This window comes from Delphinus delphis, chromosome 1, assembly GCF_949987515.2.
Source record: "Delphinus delphis chromosome 1, mDelDel1.2, whole genome shotgun sequence".
Taxonomy (NCBI): domain Eukaryota; kingdom Metazoa; phylum Chordata; class Mammalia; order Artiodactyla; family Delphinidae; genus Delphinus; species Delphinus delphis.
In genome coordinates, this window is record NC_082683.1 from 114,164,842 (window position 1) to 114,190,815 (window position 25,974).

Below are 25,974 nucleotides of genomic sequence, written 5' to 3' on the forward strand. Positions count from 1 at the left end.
GCTATAACTTGAGGGATCAAAATTCCAGGGAGAAGGAAATAGTAGCAAACTAAGAGTAATACTCTCTGTCACTTTCCCCTTTGAAGTATAAGCTGTACAGGGTGAGGTAGTGGAGGAAGCAGATGTTCAGATCTTTTGATCATCTCATGGAACTAAAGGGACAAAAGTTGGAGTTCTGGGAAACTGGGGCATCCACGGTTTAAGAAAATCATGAAAAGGGAGCTGCAGAAAAGGAGGCTCAATAATCTCCCTGTATGTCCCCATCAGGGTATTTATAGATTTCTAAACACAAGTCCTAGAAGTCAAGCAGAAAACAGTAGCTAAGAATGTAGAATCTAAAATCTAAAGAATCTAAAATCTAAGAATTTTCTGCAGTCACACAGTGCTGTGATCAGGACACATCAAGTAGGAGCAGACTTAGTGAAAGAGGTTTAGTTGAAACCTCTAAAGTCCCTAGGTTTAAGAGCAAACTGAAAAAGGCTAGTCCTCAGGAAAACTGAAATCACATCTTGAATCATTACTGAAAAAAGTGGGGTTGGATAGGGGATAGGGGAGGGGAGGTGTTAAATTATAGCTTTAAATAAAACTCATGAATTAATTACTTTAAATGTAAATGGATTTACTACTCCATTAAATTCATCAATAGATAATAAATCAAACTCATCTATATTATATTTATAAAAGATGCATCTAAGACATACAGACACTCTGCACTTCTATGTTCATTGCAACATTATTCTCAGTAACCAAGATACAGAAGCAAACTAAGTGCCTGTCAACAGAACAATGGATAAAGAAGGTATGTGATATACACATATGGAATATTATTCAGTCAGGAGGAAGAAGGAAATCTTGCTGTGTGCAACAACTTGGATGAAACTTGAGGGCATTATGCTAAGTGAAATAAGTGTCAGAGAGAAAGACAAATACTGTATAATGTTACTTACATGTGGAATCTAAAAAAGCCAAACTTAGAGAAACAGCCAAGCTTAGAGTACATTGGTGGTTGCCAGGGGCTGGGAGGTGAAGGAAATGGGGAGAAATTGGTCAAAGGGAACAAACTTCCATTTATAAGATTAACAAGTGCTGGAGAGCTAATGCACAGCATGGTGATTATAGCTAATATTTCTGTATTATGTACTTTAAAGTTGTTAAGAGAGTAGATCTTAAATGTTCTCACCTTAAGAAAGAAATGGTAATTATGTCACAGGATGAAGGTGTTAGCTAATGCTACAGTGGTAACCATTTTACAATTTATAAATGTACCAAATCAACAACAAAAACAAAAAATATAAAGGCATAGAAATATTTTTTAAAGGGTTGGAAATAGATATACATTGCAAATAGTAAACAAAAGAAAATTGGTATCGTATACTAATATATGAAAAAAAATTTAAGAAGTGTTAAAAAAAGTGTTATTGGAGAGAAAGAGAAACTTTTCATAATTAAAAGAATCAATTCATCAAGATTATTTCATAATTCTAAATGTCAACACAACTTTTAACCTAGCTTTAAAATATATAAAATAAAATATTTAAATAACATAAGTAACAAAATCTGATAGGTAATATAAATTATTGCAAAATACACATTCTTTTCAATTGTACAAAGACTATTCACCAAAAGAGTGAATAATTTTTTTTTTAAATTTAAAAAAATCAAGTAATATGAAATGAAGTTAAAAAATAATAAAGATATAAAAAGATATTAATGGAATATAGTACAAAGATACAACAGAGAAAAATTATATAGCCAAAAATTTGTTCTCTAATAAAAATGAACACCTATTGGCAAGACTGATGAGGGAGAGAAAACTAGCAAATTATCTCTATCACGAAGGAAAGGGGAACAATATTACAGGTCCTACAGACAATAAAACCACAAATTTAGGAATGAAATAATCCTGTGTGAAGCTTCTGTGTGATATGGGTCTTGGACTTCACGGGCATCTATCAACAAGGCAACCCTGCTCTCACCTGCTTTGCCAGGAGAGTGAGGAAGGCAGCGAGGTCTGCACCATTGCCATTGGTCTTCAGGCTTGTTTCTTTCTCAGCTGAAGAGCAAAGATAATTAATAAGAAGGGAAATAGAGTTGGTCTTGTACCAGCTGTGGTAAGGAGAAAAGGAATATTTACTATAGGCCACAAGAGAGCCTCCTGAGTCTCAAAACAGATGATTCATTAGAATATGGGGGGTGTAGGGTCCAGTGAATTGTTTTTCTAGACTTATGCAGGATAAAACTGACTGAAACAGAGCTGGAGCCAAGAGGACTTTTGAATGTTTCATAAGGAAAACTGCAGACTAGAGATAAATTATAAGTAAATCAAACACACAGTTTATTGCCTAGAATGTTTTGCCATGGCCCTATCTTGCTGAATATCACATGTGAAATCACCAGTTTCCAAAAAAAGATGTTCTCTGGAATTATAGTACTTAGTTATCCCCTCAGCATGTGTCTCTGTGTGTTTGTGTGTGTGGGGGGGCATGTGTGTGCTTGCACGTGTGTGAATGTAATTGTAATTGTGTCCAGGCGGGATAGGAGTGAGTAATGAAGGGAGCATCTTTCTTCCCATGGTAAGCAACAGAGCCCCAGGATCCATTCTATAAATGGAATTATCGGCGTTTCTCAAACCTAAGACCCTGGCCCTCACACGTCATACCTATCCAGGCCTCAACCACATCAGCCTTCCAGTTGAACTGCTGAAAGTCATAATCATCTTCCAGTTGTAACTTCCAAGCAGCCATTGCCTTGGCCAGAGAAGGGGTCTTTTCTTTTAGAGCCTCTATCTTGGTAGAAATCTTCTCTTTATGCTGACTTTCCTCCTGTAACACCAAGGTCGAAAGGAGGAGAGACAGATATACTGATGAGTGTCCAGGGCCAGAAATGTGAATTCTTTAGTATTATTAAAAAGCTCTCATCTCTCCCATCCCAAATATATAGCTACTCTCTTCTAGATCTAGTGAAATTATTCTATTATTCACCTATAATAGAATAATATCTATTCCACCCAGATGATTATTTCTACCCCAGCATTTGGACACTCTTCTCATGTTTGTCCATATAAGTGTGATCTTCTCAGTTGGCATAAGCATCTCGAATGTACAGAGTCATCTCTGTTTAGCATTCTTTTGTATTCTTTAGGATTCAGCATTTAGATCACTGAGCCTCTGTTAAAACAGGCAGTTAAACAAAACAATCGTTCTCAAATTACAAAGAGGTTTCAGTGGGGTCCTCATCTCTAGAGGCATGCAAAGAAATTTCTTCACATTCTTAAAATACTCTATGACCAAAGCAAGTCACGTATAATATATTTTTAAAGTCCGTATTCTGCAGAGGATAAGAGTGTCAACAAATGATTTTTTTAAAAATCTAAAAAGTGTACCTATAAGAACTTGAAAAACAAAACTTCCAGAAAACAGAAATTGAATAAAAAATTATTTACTGAAAAATAACAAAAAGCCAGCTTAGAAGAGATTATCAGTGGTCTATGTTTGATTTTAGCACTGCTCATGATTCTATATTTGGGCCAATCCCTTTTTGAAAATCCTGTTTTGACCCGGAACCCCTAGCGCAGTTCACCTTGCTCAGGATGTCTTCTCCTTGAGCACACACATTTTGCACTCGGATCTCATGGACTGCGAAGTCATTCTCCAAAGCTTCGAGTTTCTTTAGCAAGCTCTGTGTAAATGAGTCAGTGAGAATCAAAACTTCCAAGACTAGACAATCTATCCCACTTACATTCTGATTCCTTTTGATGCCATTCACCAGGGATGATTCAACTCAAGTGGCAGACTAGATGAGTGTCCCCTTACTCCTGCATAGCTCCACTAAATTCCTCTCCCCAAACTCTTCACTTGCCAGAAAGACAATCTTACCAGAAAAAGAGCCAAAGGAATACAAGTGACATTGTTTCTAACTTACCATGTGACCTTAGACTTTTCTGGATTTGTGAATGAGTGTTGATCAAGGTAGTACATAAGGATTTCCCCACATTGAAATTTACGTAATTCTAGGAAACATTCCATCTAGTGGAAAAATATTAAGTATCAAGAACATCGTATACTAAGAACTGACCTGAAAGTTTTCTTCTTCCACCAGAAGAAAGATTCTAATTTTACAGATGAAAATGTTGACTACTTAAGAAAAGATTCAAAGAGAAGAAAATTGATCCATTCAGCCTGTTACTCACCTGAGTAGCAGCCAAAGTGTCTCCAGAATTCCCTTGGGTAACCATAGCTTCCTTTTCACTGATCCAAGCTTCCTCCTCCTCAGCATTCGCCATGAATTCCAAGTATTCTAGGGACTCTCCCAACCGAATCCCTCTGTAAGAGGAAAGCAAACCCCAATAGATAAGAAAAAACTAGTAAGCAGTGGGAATGTAGCAGAGTGGAACTATCTTGTAAGATTTTAATTGGCTATAGGACTATATGGTTATAAGGGAGAAAAATATCCCTTCATTCTTTTATTACTAAGCACTGCATGTAATGTTAAAACTGGGGAGATGTATAAAGTAAAACGGGGATGTGGGGGATAACGTGGTATGAAGGATAACACATGTAGGGCAACAATGATAAAAGACAGCAGCTGCAAGTAAGCACAAGAATAGAGGTATATTCAGAACACAGAGGCAGTGTCATTTCTGCCTGGGGTACATGGGGAAAGCTTCATGGAAGACTTGGCATTTGAGCAGGCACTTAGAAATTAGACAGAGATTGGTAGCTGGGGAGAAATGCTGAGCAAGCACTTAAATATCTTCTCCATACCAACCGAATACCTGCAATCCAAGAAGAGAATTGGGCCTCATAGCCCCAACTCACCGAGCCTTGGTCAACTCTTTGAGCTGGTCCCAGTGTTGAACAAACTGATCCAGCCTCTCCCGGATCTCCTCTCGCCCCACGGCAGCCTTGTCTCCCAGCCTCTCTGCCATATCCAGCACATTCTGAAGAACACACCCCCTCCATGTCACATTACCCCGCAACCTCTCCCCATTTATCCACAGTTTCCTGACAAAAAGTGTCTAGCCCTTCACACCCTCTGGCTCTTTTACAAACTGGAGGTACTCGAGGTGGTCCTGACAATCCTGGGAGAATGAAGGAAGCTGCAGTAAGATCTAGCAAGCTAAACGTCGCCAAGTATTCGAACAAATACCTTGACGTTTGCATGAGGCTACTTTCCAGGATCTGCTTTATGCATTATTCGTGGTCACAGGGTGACCCTGTTGCCAAGCCAAGACTCAGGGCTGCCCTCTTTCCATACGGCTCAGCTCAGGTACAGATTTTCCAGATGTCCCAAACTGTAACCTAATTGTCAGCAATTGTGCCCTGGACTAAAAGTGCTCCTTCCATGGAAGAGCATGAGTTTCCATGCAGATTCTTCTATTCATAGGAGACAAAATGTGGAGGACACTTGTGAACTCTACGACTAACTCTCTATGTGACCTTGGCATGCCACCTTCACGTTTTGTAGCCTCAACCCATTTATCCATAACATGGACTACTATTAGATTATCCCAGTCTTTTCAGGTTTCATATTCCTACCTGGATGATGGGTTCATGTGCCACCAACTCCCCTTCTAGGCGTTTGTGCTTCTTCAGTAAGTTCTGAACCCCCTGCAGATCCCTCCCATAATCCTGGGATCGCACTCGTACCAACTTCTCCCTAAGACCAAGGAAAAAACAAAAAATATAGACTTTAGACATCTGAGGTCATCCTAAAATGAAGGTTTTCTAAGAGTGTGTGTTTGGCTGGGGGTGGGGTGGGGGTAAATTCTGGAACACGGTGGTGTCATTAATCACAAAGTTAATTAGAGGCAGAGGCTTTCAGCAAAATATCTGACTGATGGCAATACAAGTTAAAATAACATGCTGATCTCTACCATATGCATAGCCGTAACAGCCTTCCCATTACTTCCTTTGCCTGTCTATGTGTGTATATTCTCCATAACTTACAGTAATGTTTCTCTTTCAAAAAATGTGAAAATTAGAGACACACATACCTACATATATACATATACAAACATATATGCATATATGACCTTTGTCATTTTTGTCTATTAATATCAGTAACTAATTTAGGTAAAATAGGTATAAAGAGGGACATTATAGGAATCATGGCCGTTGGATAGGTTCTGAGCGTAAAATGTTTGTATATCACCATGAAACATGGTAAAAGACATCGTAGACAAGATTATATCATCTTACTATTTCTAAAAAGGTTCAAAAATATCCTACTAGTTGCCCTATGCACATTTTTTTCCTCTAATTCATTGATTACAAGTAAGAATCAGCAGGTTTGTAGAAGAGGAACATGATGAGGCAGGGTGGAAGTAGGGCAAATAATTTAATTTCTAAGATTTTCCAATCACATTTTTTATAACAAAAGTAGAATTAGCAATAATACCATAGCAGGTACTATGTAACATTTTATGCCAGTGTCAAGTTCAGTGGCATATTACAATAGATACACAAGATACAGAAAGAATCATGACAAAGATCTCATCAGTCCGATAAGTTGTAAATGCTCAGCTGTCTCATTCAGAATGAGCATTACACATTCTTTCCAAAAAAAATATATACAGTTTCTTAATTTTCCTCCCAGAATGTATATGAACTGCTCCCCACTCCCTCCATGCCTGTCTCCCTCTGCCTGCGTACAGTGAAAAAATTTGGGAAAAATAAAACCAATGTTCATTTCAGGCTAAGGCAGACATGATTAAGAAATAATGCAAACTGCAAGAAGCAACTATGTATTTCATTTCAGCATCAAATAAGAACATGTTTGGTGGATTATCTATTTTCTTGGACTAGCCATGCAATGTGAGCTGGCAGTACATACTCTATCCAGAATTCCTCATTGTCTAGGTCCTGGAAGAACTGGAACAAGGCATAGGCCTCTTTCAGTTTCTCATGGTGTTCAGCTGCCAATTTCTGGACATTCAGGAAGCGCTCGTTGACATTATCCCTTTTCTCCACAATCTGGTCAGTATTGAAAGTCCCGCTGGAGATCAGATCTTCAGCCAACGTATTCAGGTCCTTGAGTGCATCCTAGAAAGCCCAAGTGTCCTCAGTGAATAGTATAGTATAGGTATTAAGTAGACCCTGGACTTTAACCACTACTAGTTCAAGTTCAAAGACTGGGTCAAATAGATCATTTTTGAAGATAATGAATTTGACCTTATGCTCTTTTAACTCAGTTTGGATAAGGGCAAGACCAGAGGCAATAATGGATAGCATGGCTACATTATTCGAACTATACATTTGGCCTTCTGATGTTTTCCCCTGTATTTTCTTCCTCTCCAGATATGGAAAATAAGACCTTGGTGAACAATGCTGTGTCTCCACAGAACTATCTTTTCACAGTGCAGAATATGACACAGATTGATGGATTGAAATATTCAAGAAGAAGCTACTCTATTGGTAATATTATTAGGCTGATCCCACCCAGAACACAGCCTTCTTCTGTGTCTCTTTGCATTCTAAGTCTGCCGCCTAGTGATGTCACAGGGAATATCATCAAGTCCTGAAACTGAACTTAGAACCCTTTGACTTCTTGCCCTTTCTGTGGGTATCTGTGTTACCCAATAAAACCGATAATATAAAATGCTCCAGTGTGAAATGAGCACCTGTCTGAATGTTTATTACAGCTCTCAGGACACATCTATGCTTGATATTAGGATACAACTGGAATGCTCCATAGAATTTTCAGAGTGTATTTATAGTTCAACTCCACAGCATGTGTCCCCTATTTTTTTTTTCAGTTGTTCTGTAAAATAAAATTCTATTTTCTCTCAAAGACCAGATCAGATATTCAGCTTTGGAAGAGAGTGAGTTTATATACATAGGTCATTAAAAAGTAAACAAGATCATTTTTAGGATCTACTTCTTGGAGTCTTAGAATCTATTCAATATAATTTAATGAAAATAGGTTAATGGTTCTGAAGCCCATGGACTTGACCTGATTATAATGACTGATGGATGAGAACACTAAGTTCAGTTTTGCAAGCCTATGTTCTCAAATGGACTCCTAAGACAGGAGAGAGAAAAGTCACAAACATTTCCATTCTGGCCAGAGGAGTGGGATTCCAACACTACTTAACCTTTCGGGCCAACATCTCTGTTTCCAATAGCTGATGTTTCTTTAGCAAGTTTCCTGCTGAAGCCAAATCCCTGGCGTGATCCTTCATGGACAGCAGTGTCTCTGCCTGGGAATGGAAGGATAAACAAATAAAGCTGTCAGATGCAAGCTGTCTTTAAGGAGACCAAGATTAGCAAATACATCCCCCAACTTTTTCCAAGAAGAGTCAAGGAAATTGTTCATGCAAAAGTCTGTTTATCTGACAAGTATTTATTAAGATCCCATGCCCATACCATTTCCAGGTATAATTACCTCTGAGAGCCAGAACTCAAAGTCCCGGATGCCTGTGTTGAACCTCTGCTGGCGACTAGCTTCGTTGAGCTTCTGTCCTTTGTCAATTGTTCTCTCAAACAAGTAGTCCCAGTTTTTCTCCAACTCTTCTACTTGACCCTAGTCTCCCAAAATTGAGTGGTCATTATGGTGTCTAGGGTCCTGTGACAACTTGAAAGGATAACGTAGGGAGGCTCTGGAGTTAGGGTGTAGTCAAAATCTGCCAGTACTGGAATCTTATATATTGATATTTTAAATCAGTTATGCTGGTTTAAATCTGAGAAAGCAACGGGAGGTGTTAGAAGAAATTTTGAATAAAGGGTCATGGGCTGATTACGGAGGCTGATGCCTAAATATCAAAGCTCTTGGTAGTAGGGATAGAAAATATAAGGCAAGCATGATAACACATAGGAATTAAGTCTAAAGCTTTCTTGGAGGTCAAGGTACTGAGTATGATGGGAGTGATAAGGTCTGAGCATCACTATTTTCCTCCTCCTTTGTGCAAAAATCAAAGGGAAGACAATTAACTATGAAACATATTCCATATCCCTACACATGAAAACATTGAAAGAGTATAAAAGATTTCTCTTCGTGTGCCTTTGTAGCCCAAAACCCATTGTGAGCAGGACCTACCTTCATGGTCTCTTCATTGCCATCACATGCCCTCCTCTCAATCAGAGTGTTCCCCAAGGTGATGACTCCTTTCACCTGCTCAGCTCGGCCATAGACCTCATTTTCAAAGGTCTTGTGCTTCAGATATTTTCTCTGAAGGGAAAGCAGAAACTAAATTACCACCTAATTTAGGAAGCAAGATGAGATAAATTCTGTTTAAAAGGAAGAGTTAGCATTTCTATCATAACCAAGGTGATGATAACTTCTGAAGAACTCACTCCACATTAGACTCAGAAGTCCCTGAAGGCAGTGACAGTGCTCTGAACAGTAAGGAAGTGTTCAGTATCACAAGGCGACCATTCATCCAACAATCTGAGTATGTTGAAGTTTTCCAAGATTCTTATCTTGAACTTGCCTGAATGTTGGTGGGGTCTTTGTAAGATTCATCACAGGCTATGGGCAGCATCTCACTGATCCATTCTTCTTGGTCCTTGAGGTCATGGTAGAATTGTTTTAGGTCAGCATAGTCTCCAAGTTTCGTTCGCTCAGCAATCAGCTGTTCTTTGAGAGCCTTCCATCTGGAAGTCAGGGCTAGATTACTCTCTGTCCTCTACCCTTCCACCAAGCTTTGATGCCATATTCATGAATCTTCTTATTTGCTTACCTGCCCTTTCTTCTCTCATTATTTATATATTTCTATGTCATATATAGAAACATAGTTATATATTATTTATTCATATATTTCCTTATGTATTACATATTATATTTATATTATTATATATTCATATGTTATATATAACACAGTCTCATTATTTTCAGATATAAAATAAAGTGATTGTCAGGTAATTTCTAAGGTAACTTCCAAGTCTTTCATTTTATGAGTCTAGATCAGAACATTTCCCAAATTTTCAAGATAGTTTTAGGCATTTAGAAATGAGAACTCAGTGTTACCACCATCCTCAGTGTTAACAAAGAGGCCGCTTTGCTACATCTACCTATAACTCACAAAACAATTGCTCGGGCCTGACCTGTCTAGTACCCGTTGGCGCCGAGCAGCAATCTCTTCCTGGGCATAGTGGTTATCAGCTATGAGCTTCTCAGCAAAAAGTTCTAGTTCAGTGATCTTCTTTTCCTAGATAAAAGAAAGAGAAAAAGTCCAGATGCATGGAAATTAGGCCCTTCATGCAATCCCAGACTCCCTCCTAGAAAAGGTCGGTGATATCTTTGTGGCTTCACAAAGGGAAACAAAACCAAGGCCAAAAGGTAAATGCCTTATGGGGAGGTGGGTTTTAACTCAACAAGAGGAGAAACAATAATGATACTGAAATGAGCTACTTCCCATCTCAGTATGGTGCTGAGTTCCCTATAGAAGAGACACTTCCCATGGCCATTGTAGAAGATGATTCCCACATTGGATGGGATGTTAGGCAGTATATAAAATAGCTTCCAATTTTAAAAGTCAAGTTTTAAAAAGCTGGATTTAAAGTAAAAAGTCCAGTGTCCCATGCAACTTGGCTAAGACTAAGCCACCATGTGCCCTGCCTACTTCAGAGTTTTCTCTAAGAATCAAATGGGAATTAAAATAAGTATAAACCACAAACATGTGTAGAATTTCTGTTATTATTACTAATAGCTATTATTGGAGTTCTTATGTTAGTTGTTATTACCTGGGCAGTGATTGCTTTGTCCAAATCGTCACGTTTCTTCATCAAGGCCTCCAGACTGTCTAAGGAACCCTTATCATCTGACCTTAGGTAATTCTCACGTACCACCATCCAGCTCTCAGCCTGATCACAGTTCCCTCGGAAAAACTATGGGGAATAAAGTTGAACGTATATGATATATTCATTCCAGGTGGACAGAGGAAATTATCTCCCCAGTCTCCTGTGATATTGATATAAGGGACCCTGTAAGGTGTGCCAATATTCTTCCAAGAAACATTTATACCATAAATCTTAGATATACTAGACCTTTTACTCTTCCCTGAAAACACGTTTTATGTTCTCATATAAGCTATACTCTCATATAAGTATATATGAGCTATATATCTCTATATATCTCATATAAGCTATACTCCATCCTTGGAGTATAGGAAATACTCTCACTATTTCCCATATCCTATACATAAATACTGGCTGGTTATTTCTTTAGGACTCTGGTAAACACTATTTTTTAGGGTAACCTGTGACACTCTCACTCCCTTCCCTCAAAAACGTTAATCACTCCATCTGCCATAATCTCAAAACACTCATACATTTTATCAGTAATTATCTTACTGTATGAGAATGATCTGCCTACATGTCTAATTTCATTACTTTTAGGAAAGGGACACTATCTTACTAATCTTTGTGTTCCCAGGGCCCTGCACACAGTAGGTTCTCAATAAAACACAATCAATCAAACCCTCAATCAATCAATAAAGTATAATCACCCAATTTTATGCCCCCATGCCCTGGGACTGACCCCTATTTTGTTTGGCTTTTTTAACAGGAATAAGGAGTAAAGAACACCACAATGAACAGTCTACAGAGCAGGAAATACAATGTCAAATAATCAAGAGATGCCCTTATGCTTTCACCATGGAAGTCCAGTGAAATAAGCACCTGTATTAACCACATAAAATTGCATAGATGAAACAGAGTGTAGCTAATCCTGCCTAGTGATTGGGAATTTGCAGTACCTGCAATTCAAGACACTGATCTAGCATCTTCTTGCGTTGTTCCCAAGCTTTCTCCAACTCATCTCTCTCTAGTTTGACAGCTTGAAGTTCTTCTTCAATTTTAGGGCTGGCACGGTGCCCACTGCTTATAAGATCTGTACCGAAGTCTTCTAAGGCTTGGAAGGTGGGAGCCTCGGCCTCCATTTCAGCAAGATGCTCCTGTGGCAAAAAGGGGGCAGAGACTGTGGAGGCCAGTAACATCTCACCAAAGCTGTAAAATGAGGGAAGGTCGTGAGGTCATGTGATCAGGGACTACGGCTTTTGTAACCGTACCTGGTGTCGCTCTATCATGATCTCTGTGCCAGTTAAATCCTCAGCTAGCTCCTGGGATGATACCATGCCACCAATGCCACTGAGCCAATTCTGTTGGTCCCTAGAGAAAGAGACATATTGACAAGAGAACCTTGTAACTTGCTATAGAACTGTCCGTCCTTGGGCTTTTTCTCCTCTAGAAAACATTTCCATATCAGTATTTTCTATCAGGTTTATATACTTCACAAATTTTAGACTTGTTGTTTTCACTTTATAACTTAATAATAGCATTCCCTTGCCTTTGAAATTTTCTTCACTTATTATCTCTTTTGATTCTTGCAATAATTTTGTGTAGAATTCTGGGAATTCTTTTCTTTCCATTTTGGAGATGCAGAAGTTGGCCTAGAGAATGTAAGCAATTTGCCCATGTGCTAAAACTAAAAGCAGACATCTGGAGTAGAACCCAGACACTGGAATCCTGGACTGGTACATATTCCATTACTCCTAACAAGTCCTGTTCCTTTAAAGTGGATAGATCTTGGGTTTAAAGATCTATTTTAGTATAGAATCTCAGGGAAGGCATGTCTTTCTTCTTACTTTTATTCCCAATAGAATCCAGTACATGATTCTGTCCAACACATACACACACATAGCACCCCCACCCCCTACTCCTGTGCTATTGACTAAATCAGGGCCAGTTCCCACTCTTTTAGCAGTCAAGAAATTAGGCAAGGAGAGCTCAAGTCCATCTGCTCCAGATGGTAAATGTCAAATAATAATGCACTGACTTAAAAAACTATATATGATGGTCAGATTAAGCATCTCATGAAGAATGCCCTTGCTCTTGTTTGCTAAACAGGAATCAGTAGCTTTAGGACAAAATGGTCTCTTCTTTTGTAAACTTATTTATTCACTTATTTAAACAATTAAGTTTTATTGGGTGTTTACTACGCACCAAACATTGTGAAAGAGATATATTTGTGCCTTCCAGGAGCTCACACTTTATATTGAAAGAAGAAAAAAAAAAGCAAACAAAACATAGACACTAATACATGTTTTTAAAAAGTACTAAAAAGCAAGACTGTCCTAAAGAGATAAAATAAGGTGTTAGAGTTGCTCTGAGGGTGGGGATATTACTTTTGAAATATTGAAGAGTAAGACTTCATAAAGAGAAAGAGGCAGCATTTAACTTGGAATCTTAATTACAGGTAGAACCTATATATACAGAGATAGATGAGCATATATATGATTTGGGGGAAAGAGTATGGATGCTACTTATTTATACTGTATGAAAAACTATAGCTTTCCAGAGACCCTGAATTGGGGAGGGGTTTGCCAAGAGCAACTGCAATCATTTGCCAAAGTTGCCCCCTTTTTTCTTCAAAAGTGTTGCATTGCAAACTACTACTTCCTGAACCCTCAATTCTAAATGATCCTCTCAGCAGACTGATATGATGGGGCAGAATGTGAGAACTGTTCCACAGATAAAGTGCATATTTGCTAAAACGTGATAATGTCTAAAGTCTTTAGCAAGGCAGTGAAACTTCTCCAGGACTTAATTTTAACATTTCTGAGTTCATCTCTTGCTAGTTCTCCTTACCCCTGTGACATACAAAACCCAGGCTCTAGCTGTCCCCACATCATGGATATTCTGTACCTTTCTTATTCTCACACTTTTGTTTGCATAGTTCCATCTATTTGTTAGGATGTGTGTTTTGGGATGTATTATGTTCTACCATGGTTATCTGTATTCTTCTTTGCTTCTCCAGTAGACTACTCCCTCCCCATATCCTGTAATTCCTGCTATAGCACCCTATATATAGTATACACTCTATAGAAACTTACTTAATTGGCATAGATAATCTCACATTCCTTCAAACTGAAATATTTCAGTTTGAAGGAATTGGCTTGAAATATTGAAAATGAGAATTTTGTGCCTTACCGGAGGTACAATCTGGACCTAGAGGTACACTCCAAACCCAGCAGTGAAGAGCACCTGTACATAGACTGCTCCTAGATGCTCCACTCATGGGCCAGACTTGGAAATTGCCCACCCCACCTGGTGGAAGTCTGCCTCTGGAGCTTTACCTGGCCTGGCTGAGGAACAGGAAGAATTTTAGGTCCTCCTGTAGGTTCTCCTTACGTTCCTCCGTAAGCCCCAGCAGGTCATCCCAGGCCTGATTCAGCTCCAGTCGCTGCCTTTGCAGGTCATCGGTGGCATCTGGGTGGGACTCACTGAGCCGATCTGCTGTCTCCCCCAATACAGCCACCTAGGAAGTCAAGAGCTCTGACAATCAGCCTGGAGTCGCACCTGAATCCTAACAAAGGAAGAGTTTCAAGCCCCGGTGGTGCTCCTTCCTCAAATAGACTTCAATGAGGTACAAGAACACCTTGCTACTTTATAAAATATTGTACATTTAAGAATAAGCCTTTGTAAAAATAAATAAATAAACAAACAAATAAATAAATATATAAGAAGGCTACCAGGCAGGGTGATTGACTTGGTTGGTGGCAAGTGTCTAATTTTTAATGTGAAAATCTTTTCAATGTAGACATTTTCTGTGCTTCTTTTTGCTTTACATGATAATGCAAGTTCTATGATGTCTCTGATTTTTCCAGAGTGTATTTGGCAAGCTCTAGAGTTCATTTTTTGGTCAGAGTAGGATTAATCTCCTTCAATCCCTTGCTAAGGAAACTCTGTACCATACTCAGGCATAGACCTGGCCATTTCCTATTTATCTGAGGCTGCTGACCTCCAACTAACATTGGTTAAGTTCTGGCCTATTGGAACTCACTAAAGAGGTACTTAGATAGTAGGAAGTTCATTTACAAGTTCATTTATATTTTCCCTCAATGTAATTTGGTGCAACCACTGTGGAAAACAGTATGGAGGTTCCTCAGAAAACTAAAAATAGAATTACCCTATGATCCAGCAATCCCACCCCTGGGCATTTTTCCAGACAAATCTATATAATTCAAAAGATACTTGCACCCCTATGTTCACAGCAGCACCATTTACAATAGCCAAGACACGGAAACAAACTAAATGTCCATTGACAGATAAATGGATAAAGAAGATGTGGTATGTATATAAAGGAATATTACTCAGCCATAAAAAGGAATGAAATAATGTCCTTTGCAGCAACATTGATGCAACTAGGGATTATCATACTAAGTGAAGTAAGTCAGAAAGAGAAAGACAAATACCATATGACATCATTTATATGTGGAATCTAAAATATGACACAAATGAACCTATCTATGAAACAGAAACAGAATTATGGACATAGAGAACAGACTGGTGGTTGCCAAGGGGGAGGGGGTTGGGGGAGGAATGGAATGGGAGGTTGGGGTTAGCAGATGCAAGCTTTTCTATATAGAAAGGATAAACAATAAAGTCCTACTGTATAGCACAGAGAACTATATTCAATATCCTATGATAAACCATAATAGAAAAGAATATAATAAAAGAATGTATATATATATATATATATATATATATATATATATGTATGTATAACTGAATTACGTTGCTGCACAGCAGTAGTTAACACAACATTGTAAATCAACTATAATTTTCAACAATTTAAAAAGTTTTCCCTCCATGTGAATGGTTCTGGGGCATGCCCTCTTAGTGGACTTGCCTTAGGGACAAGGTAAAATTATGAGTATGGAATAAGATAAAAGTACAAGTATGGAGTAGGATAAAACTATAAGAATAAGAGACTCGACAATAAAACCAAAGAAAAGGACATTAATAGGTATAAATATGAAGATGAACGTGTTAGAAAAGCTTAAAAGCACGTCTCACCTTTTCCTCCAGGGGTATGAGGTCTCTCTCAAAGCCCTCATGCTGTCGCTGAAGGGCCTGAACACTGAACAAGTCTGAGCCAGGGTCAGCAGCACTGAGGGCCTGGCACTTCTTCTCAATCTGTTCCTTGGTGTCATCTGCTTCTCTGGTACACGAGAGTGAAGAGTTTAAGAATAATAGGCATACTAGAGGCAGACTAGCTGAGTTCACAAAGAAGTCATCACTACCATCATCATCATCCTTTGTAATGTGTTAGAACTTAGGTGTACTTAATCTTTACAACAACTACTTGAGGCCTAGTTACTATTACCAGTCCCATTTACATATGAGAAAACTAAAGCTTAAGAGGCTAAGCAGAAAAAAAAAAAAAAAGAAGTTAACTATTGTTTCAAGGTTATACCACTGCCAAATGGTGGAGCCTAACTTTCAACCAGGTAGCCTGATGGCAAAGCTCCATGCTTAACTGTTATGTTTCATGATTTTCCATCTTAAGCCATTCTAAACAAGACCTGTCTGAATTTCAGTTTTCCCGTCTCTGAATATTCAAAAATACATTTATACACAGTAAAGGTGCTTGGTTTTCATTAGTCTTGTTCATTCATTTGTTTGCTTAATTAGTTGTGTGTGTTTCTTAGTGTAGACACAGATTTGGAAATCAAACATAAAAAAATTGTTGAATCAACAGTTAGAGTCAATGTGATGTTTCTTGCCCTCTACTGTCTACTTCTAGGTCAGAAATGTAATTACTTAAACCTCTTGTTTCAATTTCAATTTTCATTCACTATCATGAAAACATATAAAGACTGGTAATTATGTATGTACAAGGGCCCAAGCCTAGGTACTAGAAAATTCAAGTTGGTTGTCTGGGAGTAGTCTATGTGCCAAGTGAGGAATCTACTACTGAAGCACCTGATTTCTGATTTTCTCCAGGAAGAAGGGTTAAATTTATAGCTATGGATCTACTATACTAAGTAGAATTGGCAGTTCTTGAGTGGGTTCTAGAGTAGCATTGCTTTTCAGGTAAAATTCTTACCTGTGAAACATTTGGACAGCATGGGCACTGCCCAACAGCTGGCGCTGTTCCTCTGCCAGCCTCTGCAAGGACCTCCAGCGGGCATTCAACTCCTGAAAGAGGCAAACACAGACTTTAGCTAGGGAGCTAACTCAGACAGCTCAGTGGTTTCTAACGACTAGATGGTTGTGGCTAAAACTTCCAAAAGTATGTTGAATAATAGTGGTGAGAGTGGGTAACCTTGTCTTGTTCCTGATCTTAGTGGAAATGGTTTCACTTTTTCACCATTGAGGACGATGTTGGCTGTGGGTCTGTCATATATGGCCTTTATTATGTTGAGGAAAGTTACCTCTATGCCTACTTTCTGGAGGGCTTTTATCATAAATCGGTGTTGAATTTTGTCAAAAGCTTTCTCTGCATCTATTGAGATGATCATAGGTTTTTCTCCTTCAGTTTGTTAATATGATGTATCACGTTGATGGATTTGCATATATTAAAGAATCTTTGCATTCCTGGGATAAATCCCACTTGATCACAGTGTATGATCCTTTTAATGTGCTGTTGGATTCTGTTTGCTAGTATTTTGTTGAGGATTTTTGCATCTATGTTTATCAGTGATATTCGCTGGTAGTTTTCTTTCTTTGTGACATCCTTGTCTGGTTTTGGTATCAGGGTGATGGTGGCCTCATAGAAGGAGTTTGGGAGTGTTCCTCCCCCTGCTATTTTTTGTAGGAGTTTGAGAAGGATAGGTGTTAGCTCTTCTCTAAATGTTTGATGGAATTCGCCTGTGAAACCTTCTGGTCCTGGGCTTTTGTTGGTTGGAAGATTTTTAATCACAGTTTCAATGTCAGTGCTTGTGACTGGTCTGTTCATATTTTCTGCTTCTTCCTGGTTCAGTCTCGGAAGGTTGTGCATTTCTAAGAATTTGTCCATTTCTTTCAGGTTGTCCATTTTATTGGCACACAGTTGCTTGTAGTAATCTCTCATGATCCTTTGTATTTCTGCAGTGTCAGTTGTGACTTCTCCTTTTTCATTTCTAATTCAGTTGATTTGAGTCTTCTCCTTTTTTTTCTTGATAAGTTTGGCTAATGGTTTATCAATTTTGTTTATCTTCTCAAAGAACCAGCTTTTAGTTTTATTTATCCTTGCTATCATTTCCTTCATTTCTTTTTCATTTATTTCTGATCTGATCTTTATGATTTCTTTCCTTCTGCTAACTTTGGGTTTCTTTTTTTTTTTCTTTCTCTAATTGCTTTAGGTGTAAGGTTACATTGTTTATTTGAGATGTTTCTTGTTTCTTAAGGTAGGATTGTATTGCTATAAATTTCCCACTTAGAACTGCTTTTGCGGCATCACATAGGTTTTGGGTCGTTGTGTTTTCATTGTCATTTGTTTCTAGGTATTTTCTGATTTCCTCTTTAGCCACAGCAATCAGAGAAGAAAAAGAAAGAAAAGGAGTCCAAATTGGAAGAAGAAGAAGTAAAGTTGTCACTGTTTGCAGATGACATGATACTATACATAGAGAATCCTAAAGATGCTACCAGAAAACTACTAGAGTGAATCAATGAATTTGGCAAAGTACGAGGATACAAAATTAATGCACAGAAATCTCTTGTATTCCTATACACTAATGATGAAAAATCTGAAAGTGAAATTAAAAAAACACTCCCATTTACCATTGCAACAAAAAGAATAAAATATCTAGGAATAAACCTACCTAAGGAGACAAAAAACCTGTATGGAGAAAATTATAAGACACTAATGAAAGAAATTAAAGATGATACAAACAGATGGAGAGATATACCATGTTCTTGGATTTGAAGAATCAACATTGTGAAAATGACTCTACTACCCAAAGCAATCTACAGATTCAATGCAATCCCTATCAAACTACCAGTGGCATTTTTCACAGAACTAGAACAAAAAATTTCACAATTTGTATGGAAACACAACAGACCCTGAATAGCCAAAACAATCTTGAGAAAGAAAAATGGAGCTGGAGGAATCAGGCTCCCTGACTTCAGACTATACTACAAAGCTACAGTAATCAAGACAGTATGGTACTGGCACAGACACAGAAATATAGATCAATGGAACAGGATAGAAAGTCCAGAGATAAACCCATGCACATATGGTCACCTCATCTTTGATAAAGGGGACAATAATATACAGTGGAGAAAAGACAGCCTCTTCAATAAGTGGTGCTGGGAAAACTGGACAGGTACATATAAAAGCATGAAATTGGAACACTCCCTAACACCATACACAAAAATAAACTGAAAATGGATTAAAGACCTAAATGTAAGGCCAGAAACTATCAAACTCTTAGAGGAAAACATAGGCAGAACACTCTATGACATAAATCACAGCAACATCCTTTTTGACCCAACTCCTAGAGAAATGGAAATAAAAACAAAAATAAACAAATGGGACCTAATGAAACTTCAAAGCTTTTGCACAGCAAAGGAAACCATAAACAAGACCAAAAGACAACCCTCAGAATGGGGGGAAATATTAGCAAATGAAGCAACTGACAAAGGATTAATCTCCAAAACATACAAGCAACTCATGCAGCTCAATATCAAAAAAAAAAAAAAAAAAAAAAAACCAATCCAAAAATGGGCAGAAGACCTAACTAGACATTTCTCCAAAGAAGCTATACAGATTGCCTACAGACACATGAAAGAATGCTCAATGTCATTAATCATTAAAGAAATGCAAATTAAAAGCACAATGAGATATCATCTCACACCAGTCAGAATGGCCATCATTAAAATATCTACAAAGAAGAAATGCTGGAGAGGGTGTGGAGAAAAGGGAACACTCTTGCACTGTTGGTGGGAATGTAAATTGATACAGCCACTATGGAGAACAGTATGGAGGTTCCTTAAAAAAACTAAAAATAAAACTACCATACGTCCCAGCAATCCCACTACTGGGCATGTACCCTGAGAAAACCATAAATCAAAATGAGTCATGTACCAAAATATTCATTGCAGCTCTATATTTACCGTAGCCAGTACACGGAAGCAACCTAAATGCCCATCGACAGGTGAATGGATAAAGAAGATGTGGTACATATATACAATGGAATATTACTCAGCCATAAAGAGGAATGAAACGGAATTATTTGTAGCGAGGTGGATTGACCTAGAGACTGTCATACAGAGTGAAGTAAATCAGAAAGAGAAAAACAAATACTGTATGCTAGCACATATATATGGAATCTAAAAAAGAAAAAAAAAAAGGTCATGAAGAGCCAGGGGCAAGACGGGAATAAAGATGCAGACCTATTAGAGAATGGAGTTGAGGATACGGGGAGGGGAAGGGTAAGCTGGGACAAAGTGATAGAGTGGCATTGACATATATACACTACCAAACATAAAATAGATAACTAGTTGGAAGTGGCCGCATAGCACAGGGAGATCAGCTTGATGGTTTGTGACCACCTAGAGGGGTGGGATAGGGAGGGTGGGAGGGAGGGAGATCCAAGAGGGAAGAGATATGGGGACATACGTATATGTATAACTGATTTGCTTTGTTATAAAGCAGAAACTAACACACCATTGTAAAGGAATTATACCCCAGTAAAGATGTTTAAAAAAAGACTAGATGGGGCTTAAACCCTGGTTGTTTTCATCTTATCTCCTTTACAAAATGCACAGGTTTCTTTCTTTCTTGGATAGCTTGAACTTGGGTCTCATCTATGCCACTGTAGCTAAGAAAGGAATTAGTTTTCTTCCGAAACTGATGTTCTAGGGTGGAACAATGAACCTTAGAGCAGCAATTGCTATTGGCTGCCACAGAGATACATTACAACCTCTGAAAAGTGAGTGGAAAGTGTTGCCTTGGTAGTTAGAAGGTATTACCTTTCTCTGTGAGAAATATAATACCATTCTGCGTCTTGAAATGACTAAACCAGGTAGCTTCTTAGAGCCCTATTTTACTGTAGAGAGTAAGCAAATTGTTCCTATGCACTTTCCTTCTCACTCTTACCCCAGGTCAATTACCACAAAAGGAGGCAGAGAATTCATCCTCACTGGTTTATGACGACTCAGAGAACTGGACTAGACATTCTATTAATTCATTACATCTCTTATGGAACCACAAGTCCAAATCTGAGTCAGGTCTAGAATGCCTTCTCCCCCATCTCTACTACCTATATTCTTCTTTCATCAGATTTTACCAGAGTATCTCCTCCAGTAAACTTTCTTGATTAACCACTTCGCACTGCCATAGCTCCTTTATCTGCCTTTTCTTTGTATTCATGCATTTGATCACTGAATTTCTTGGGGCGATGGGGGGTGTGTGTGGCAATTTATAGATTTCAGATCAGTTAAAATGGATACATGGCTGGACTATCTGAACTATTTCCTTTGACCTTTCCTGTAGTTAGCTCCATACTGCCATTACCTTCTGCATGTTCTAGTTGATCTTCAGGATATGAAATTAAGCATTTTAAAATGAAATGAAGATTCCCCAAACCTGGTAATGAGAAGAAAGAAGGAGCCATAGTTACCTGCTGTATTTGAGCTCCTTCTGGTGTCAGAAGCTCTTCAAATTGAAGATCATCAGCCACCTTGTTGATATCCCTCAGCCGAGGCTCATTGGTCTTCAAATCCTAGGTGGGAAAATGTATCCAAAGCAGTATAAATCTCCTTCTCAAGAATCTTTCATACTTACCTGCTCATCTTTGCCCCGACTTGGCTACGGGTTAAAACGTATTGCTAACCACATTTGCAGTACACGGCAAACTGCCTTCCTCCAGTCTGCCACAAAGAAGAGTACCTTTAAACTCCCTGATACCCAGTGGCTATCAAAAACATGACAAGAGAGCTGTTATTTATATGGATTATGGAGCACATTAATTTTCCTAGATTTCTCCCTGGATTAAATTATACCATCAAAGGGGTCTATACCTGAGCCACGTAATGTTCTTTCTACCAATACAAATTCCTTCACTTTTTGTAGAATTTCATTGTCTGAGTTGCAATTTGCTTATATTAAGATGTTGTAGCAGCTCTAGGGAACTCATCACCACGTCTATGGTGATGACATTGCTTATTTCACTATGCAATGGCCTTTTAATGAGTTTTCTCATGGAAGTCTCATTCTTGGTATTGTTTTATAAATTGTACCCTTTTTTTTTCCCCTTTCCTTTCTTTCACTTCTCTCTGTCTCCATATGTACTTTATCTTTATCTATCGATTGATTGATAGCTTTGTATAGCTTTGTATTCCATGTGTAAGGAAAGTACCATATGGAAAAGAAAGAAGGAAGTAGTTTATACTAATTGCTAGTTAAAATAATAGAATGGATCTGAGAGAATAAAGGAGAATGGAAAGGTTTTAGGTAGGCAGAAAATTAGAAATTGTCTGGTTGTAAAGTCAGGTTGTTCTTCCCACCTTTCCATCCAAACTTCTGTCCCATAATTAGACCTTGCAAGAGTCTCACAACACCCCATCTCAACCTGGGAAGCAGGAACAAAAGACAGTATAGGACAAGTTGTAAAGATTCTGGGGGACCAGCACTTCCAGTAGGATGTGGGAGTGGCAGGAAATGCAGGCTGCAAAGTCAGGGTGACTAGTTTCCTCTGCATTTTCCTTCCACTTGTAATACCCAGAGAAATATTTGAAATGTGGAAGTCTCAGTAGTTTGGGGGAGGATATTTAGCAAATATGAAATTAAGGAGTTACTAAGGAGGAGATACGGGGTAAAAGGAAAGGATGATAGCCCTCGTAAAGCTGTCTAGAGGAGTTGGTTCTTCTTTCTCACCATTTGGAACTCATCAAACTTTTTCTGCAGCTCCCAAACATCATCTAATTCCACCCCGCTGTTTTCTGCCTTTTTCTCTCGGATCCAGTCCAGCATGTCTCCTGCCTCATAGGCCAGCAAAAACTCATTGTAACGTTGCAATAGATGACGTCTGCGTTGTTCTGCCCGATCCAGGAGAGAAAGGTACCTGGGTGGAGAAACAAAGAGAATGGGAAATGTGGAATAAGAGATGGAGAAAACACAGAAGAGTAGAAGCAGGGTGAGAAAGGGGAAGAATGAAAGGGACAAAAATGAGAGGGAGGAAAAAATCAAAAGAAAACAGTAAAGAGAAGAGGAAATAAAGATGGAAGGAAAATAGCATTGAGAAGAGAGAGAAAAAAGTGTTCCATTTAAAAACAATAAAAATGTCAATGTTCCAACAGTATGACTGTCAATACGTCTTCCTCATTCTATAGAAGTGAAAATCTCACATTCCTATTGACAACTGGATATGAAGTAGCCTGGCATAGTAAACAAAGTTCACACAGAAGTCAGAAGACCTTTTGATAACCTTGAAAGAGTGAAAGATTGCCAGGCAGGGAGTCAGAATACGTGACCCTAATATGTGTCTGACATCTGGCACTTGACTTAATGGTTCTGGGGTTCCCTTTCCTCATTTAAAAAGTAAAGGGTTTGAATTACCCTAAGTTAACTTTCAGCTCTTAAAATCTGTGAATTTGCAAAGCATCCTTAATCTAACAGATATAGAATCGTAAGACGTGTTTTTGACCAATCTGGAATGTTTGGCCAAACACTGTTCTGTTCTCCAGCCTTCAGAACTTACTGGTTTTCAATCTGTTCCTGACGCTGGGTGATGTTGCCTGGTTCTTCTCGCCTCCGTTGCGGGAGCATAGGAAACTCATCACGGGCAAGTTTCCTGACGTAGACAGCTGGCACAAAGCCCTGCTGATCATCAGCTTCCACTTTCCACCAGTCCTAAAGGGAGAGAAAATCCCCATTTCTTCCTTAGTTCTTGGAAAAGCCACATATAGGAGAAGTTTTAACCCTCATAACTAAGTCTCTAGGCAAAGGGACAGGCTGATGGCCAGAAGAAGCAAACCATTGCTTATGGGTAGCATATAATGTTTATATATTACAAAGAACATACATCAGAAGTTGCAGGAAGTGCAGAGATAAGCCTCTTAAATCAAGGAATCTGATATTTGATGTTAGATCCTTAACTTTGATGAGGTTTTCAAAAACTGACAGCCATTCTCTTCATGATGGCGCATTTTGTCCACTAGGAATTCACAAAAAACCCATAGGGCCAGGACTGAACTAGGCTTTTTGTGGGTGAAGCACCTGTATATGACAATATTGTATAATAACTTCTCACCATCCCTCTCCCAGAGCCCCTAAAAATTGTGTGTTGCCCTGAAATTCACCTATGCAAATGCTTTATGCTTAAGTATGACCTTGATCTCCACAGGAGGGTTGCTATACTAACTGCAATGGAGTTAACATCCTCAGAGAATAATGTGGTGAAATGAAAAAGACTGAGCAAAGAGAAAAGAGGACTGGAACACAGCTTATTTGATAATAAAATTCTTGCTTCTCTAAAAAAATTACTTGGCCTCAGAGTAACAAATCCCAAGCTCTCTGTTTTCTTCTCAATCATTTTTGGAGATTAATGAAGCATTAGAATATAAAAATATTTCTCATGCTCTTATGAGAAATATATTTAAAATCCTAGACAATACTTTGTCAGTATTCTCACAGTCATAAGGGCTAAAGAAAATCTAAGTTGACAAAAGACTTCTCCTTGAACAGGCTCCTCTTAACACCAGCCATTTTTGTTCCATTACTAGGAACACTGGGTCAGAAGAGCAAGGAAAGATGAGAAGAAAGAGGCAGTTTAATCCTGTAAACATATTACAGAATTGTCACTCATGGCTTACATGTCTTTGGGCTAGTTACTTAAGCTCGTTGAGTCCTCACTTTGTTAACTGTAAAATTGGTATTATAATCTCAAAAGATATGTACAGGATCCTACACAGCATCTGAAGGAAAGATACTGCTCAATAAATTATGGTTATTTAAGAGAGAGAGAAATAGAAAAATATTGGCTGGTTAAAATATGGGTATCTGGCAGGGTTGGGAGAGTTGACTGCAAGAGCCACCCTGTTGATGGGGAGAAAGGTAGAAGGGAAAGTCACCTTGTTGATGGAACTGAGCAGTGTTAAGATATCGTCTTTCTTCATGGTGACTTCTCGGGGGCTGCGGGCCTGGAAGTCATATAAGGCCACAACCCTCTCTTCTCGAGCAGCTTCCTCCACGGGTGCAGCCTGTTGTTGCTGAACAAAAACAGTAAGCAGAACAAGCCAGTCACCCATAGGAAAGATTTCCCTGTACAGCCTACCCATGGTGGGCCGTCCCTGCACCTTGCAGGAGAGAGGAGCCCCTGGCTGAAATCTCTTACATGGCTGCCAGTAACAGAGCTATTGCAATATGCCATCTTCAGAGATATCGTTCCATCCTAACACTTCTCAGGGGACAGGTGGGCTGGGATATATGAACACAGAGTGAGCAAGTAAGAATGTAAGTTTTCAAAAACATATTAAATGCTCTAAACTACCAGTTCTTAAGCAGGCAATAAAGGATTGTATGCATCCATGTTCCAGAAAAGTTTTTGAGAAAGTGAGAGACCCACTGTCTCTCATCACCTTCTCCATTCCCTGGGTCTTTAAAGCATTTTGTCAAACAACCGTGGACTTTCTTTTTTAGAGATGAGTGATCTACAGCACAGGAAAGGCCACAGAATTTTAAAAATTGAGAACATAAACTGAGATCAAATATCTTGTCTCTCTCTCCTTTTTAACCTGTCCTCTAAGGTATGGTCTTCTCTGATTTTCATTTTTCCCAAATATCATATCTCTGAGAGAATGAACAAAATATAATCCCTCTTCATAAGCAATGGCCCACACCTTCTTCAGATTGGAGCTGAAGATGTACTTCCCCTTACATATCCTTCTGATTTTGTATCCTTTAAGTACTGCTTCCTCATAACTTACAATTCATAAATTCACCTGTTTTTGTGTAGGCACCCACTGTGCAGAGCTTGAGGAAGGCACAGCACCAAAGCTCTGTAAATATATATTGACTTGACAGAGTGAGTCTATGTCTTTTCTACTCCCAGTGTATGGATTCAGAGCCCCTCATAAGACAGAATTTCTTGAATGTGAGAAGTGTGTCTCTGTTGCTTCCACTATACTAGGAGATACCCATATCATTTAGTTGATTGCAGCTCCCATCACTCTTCAGGACACTTATTTTCACCTTGCAGTCTAGCCATTCTCACATTCTCAGTCCTTTGCGTTTCCCATTTCCCAAATACACTTGATTGTTTTGTGC

The 25,974-nt window shown here is 38.7% G+C and overlaps 1 protein-coding gene across 1 annotated transcript in view; it reads right to left on the minus strand.

The window, feature by feature from the left end:
• The window catches only part of SPTA1 (spectrin alpha, erythrocytic 1), a 67,680-nt gene that overhangs the window by 12,143 nt on the left and 29,563 nt on the right, over nucleotides 1-25,974 (minus strand). Inside the window, exons 21-42 of the mRNA XM_060032283.1 lie at nucleotides 24,780-24,917; nucleotides 23,408-23,559; nucleotides 22,585-22,771; nucleotides 21,329-21,430; nucleotides 16,831-16,922; nucleotides 15,798-15,942; nucleotides 14,075-14,256; nucleotides 12,008-12,107; nucleotides 11,696-11,893; nucleotides 10,683-10,826; nucleotides 10,044-10,147; nucleotides 9,431-9,593; nucleotides 9,037-9,168; nucleotides 8,386-8,523; nucleotides 8,096-8,200; nucleotides 6,835-7,043; nucleotides 5,538-5,658; nucleotides 4,818-4,939; nucleotides 4,190-4,322; nucleotides 3,580-3,678; nucleotides 2,660-2,822; nucleotides 1,977-2,053 (exon numbers count right to left, since the gene is read on the minus strand). Coding sequence (XP_059888266.1) covers nucleotides 1,977-2,053; nucleotides 2,660-2,822; nucleotides 3,580-3,678; nucleotides 4,190-4,322; nucleotides 4,818-4,939; nucleotides 5,538-5,658; nucleotides 6,835-7,043; nucleotides 8,096-8,200; nucleotides 8,386-8,523; nucleotides 9,037-9,168; nucleotides 9,431-9,593; nucleotides 10,044-10,147; nucleotides 10,683-10,826; nucleotides 11,696-11,893; nucleotides 12,008-12,107; nucleotides 14,075-14,256; nucleotides 15,798-15,942; nucleotides 16,831-16,922; nucleotides 21,329-21,430; nucleotides 22,585-22,771; nucleotides 23,408-23,559; nucleotides 24,780-24,917 — 3,006 coding nt within the window. The remainder of the gene's footprint in view (nucleotides 1-1,976; nucleotides 2,054-2,659; nucleotides 2,823-3,579; nucleotides 3,679-4,189; nucleotides 4,323-4,817; nucleotides 4,940-5,537; nucleotides 5,659-6,834; nucleotides 7,044-8,095; nucleotides 8,201-8,385; nucleotides 8,524-9,036; nucleotides 9,169-9,430; nucleotides 9,594-10,043; nucleotides 10,148-10,682; nucleotides 10,827-11,695; nucleotides 11,894-12,007; nucleotides 12,108-14,074; nucleotides 14,257-15,797; nucleotides 15,943-16,830; nucleotides 16,923-21,328; nucleotides 21,431-22,584; nucleotides 22,772-23,407; nucleotides 23,560-24,779; nucleotides 24,918-25,974) is intronic.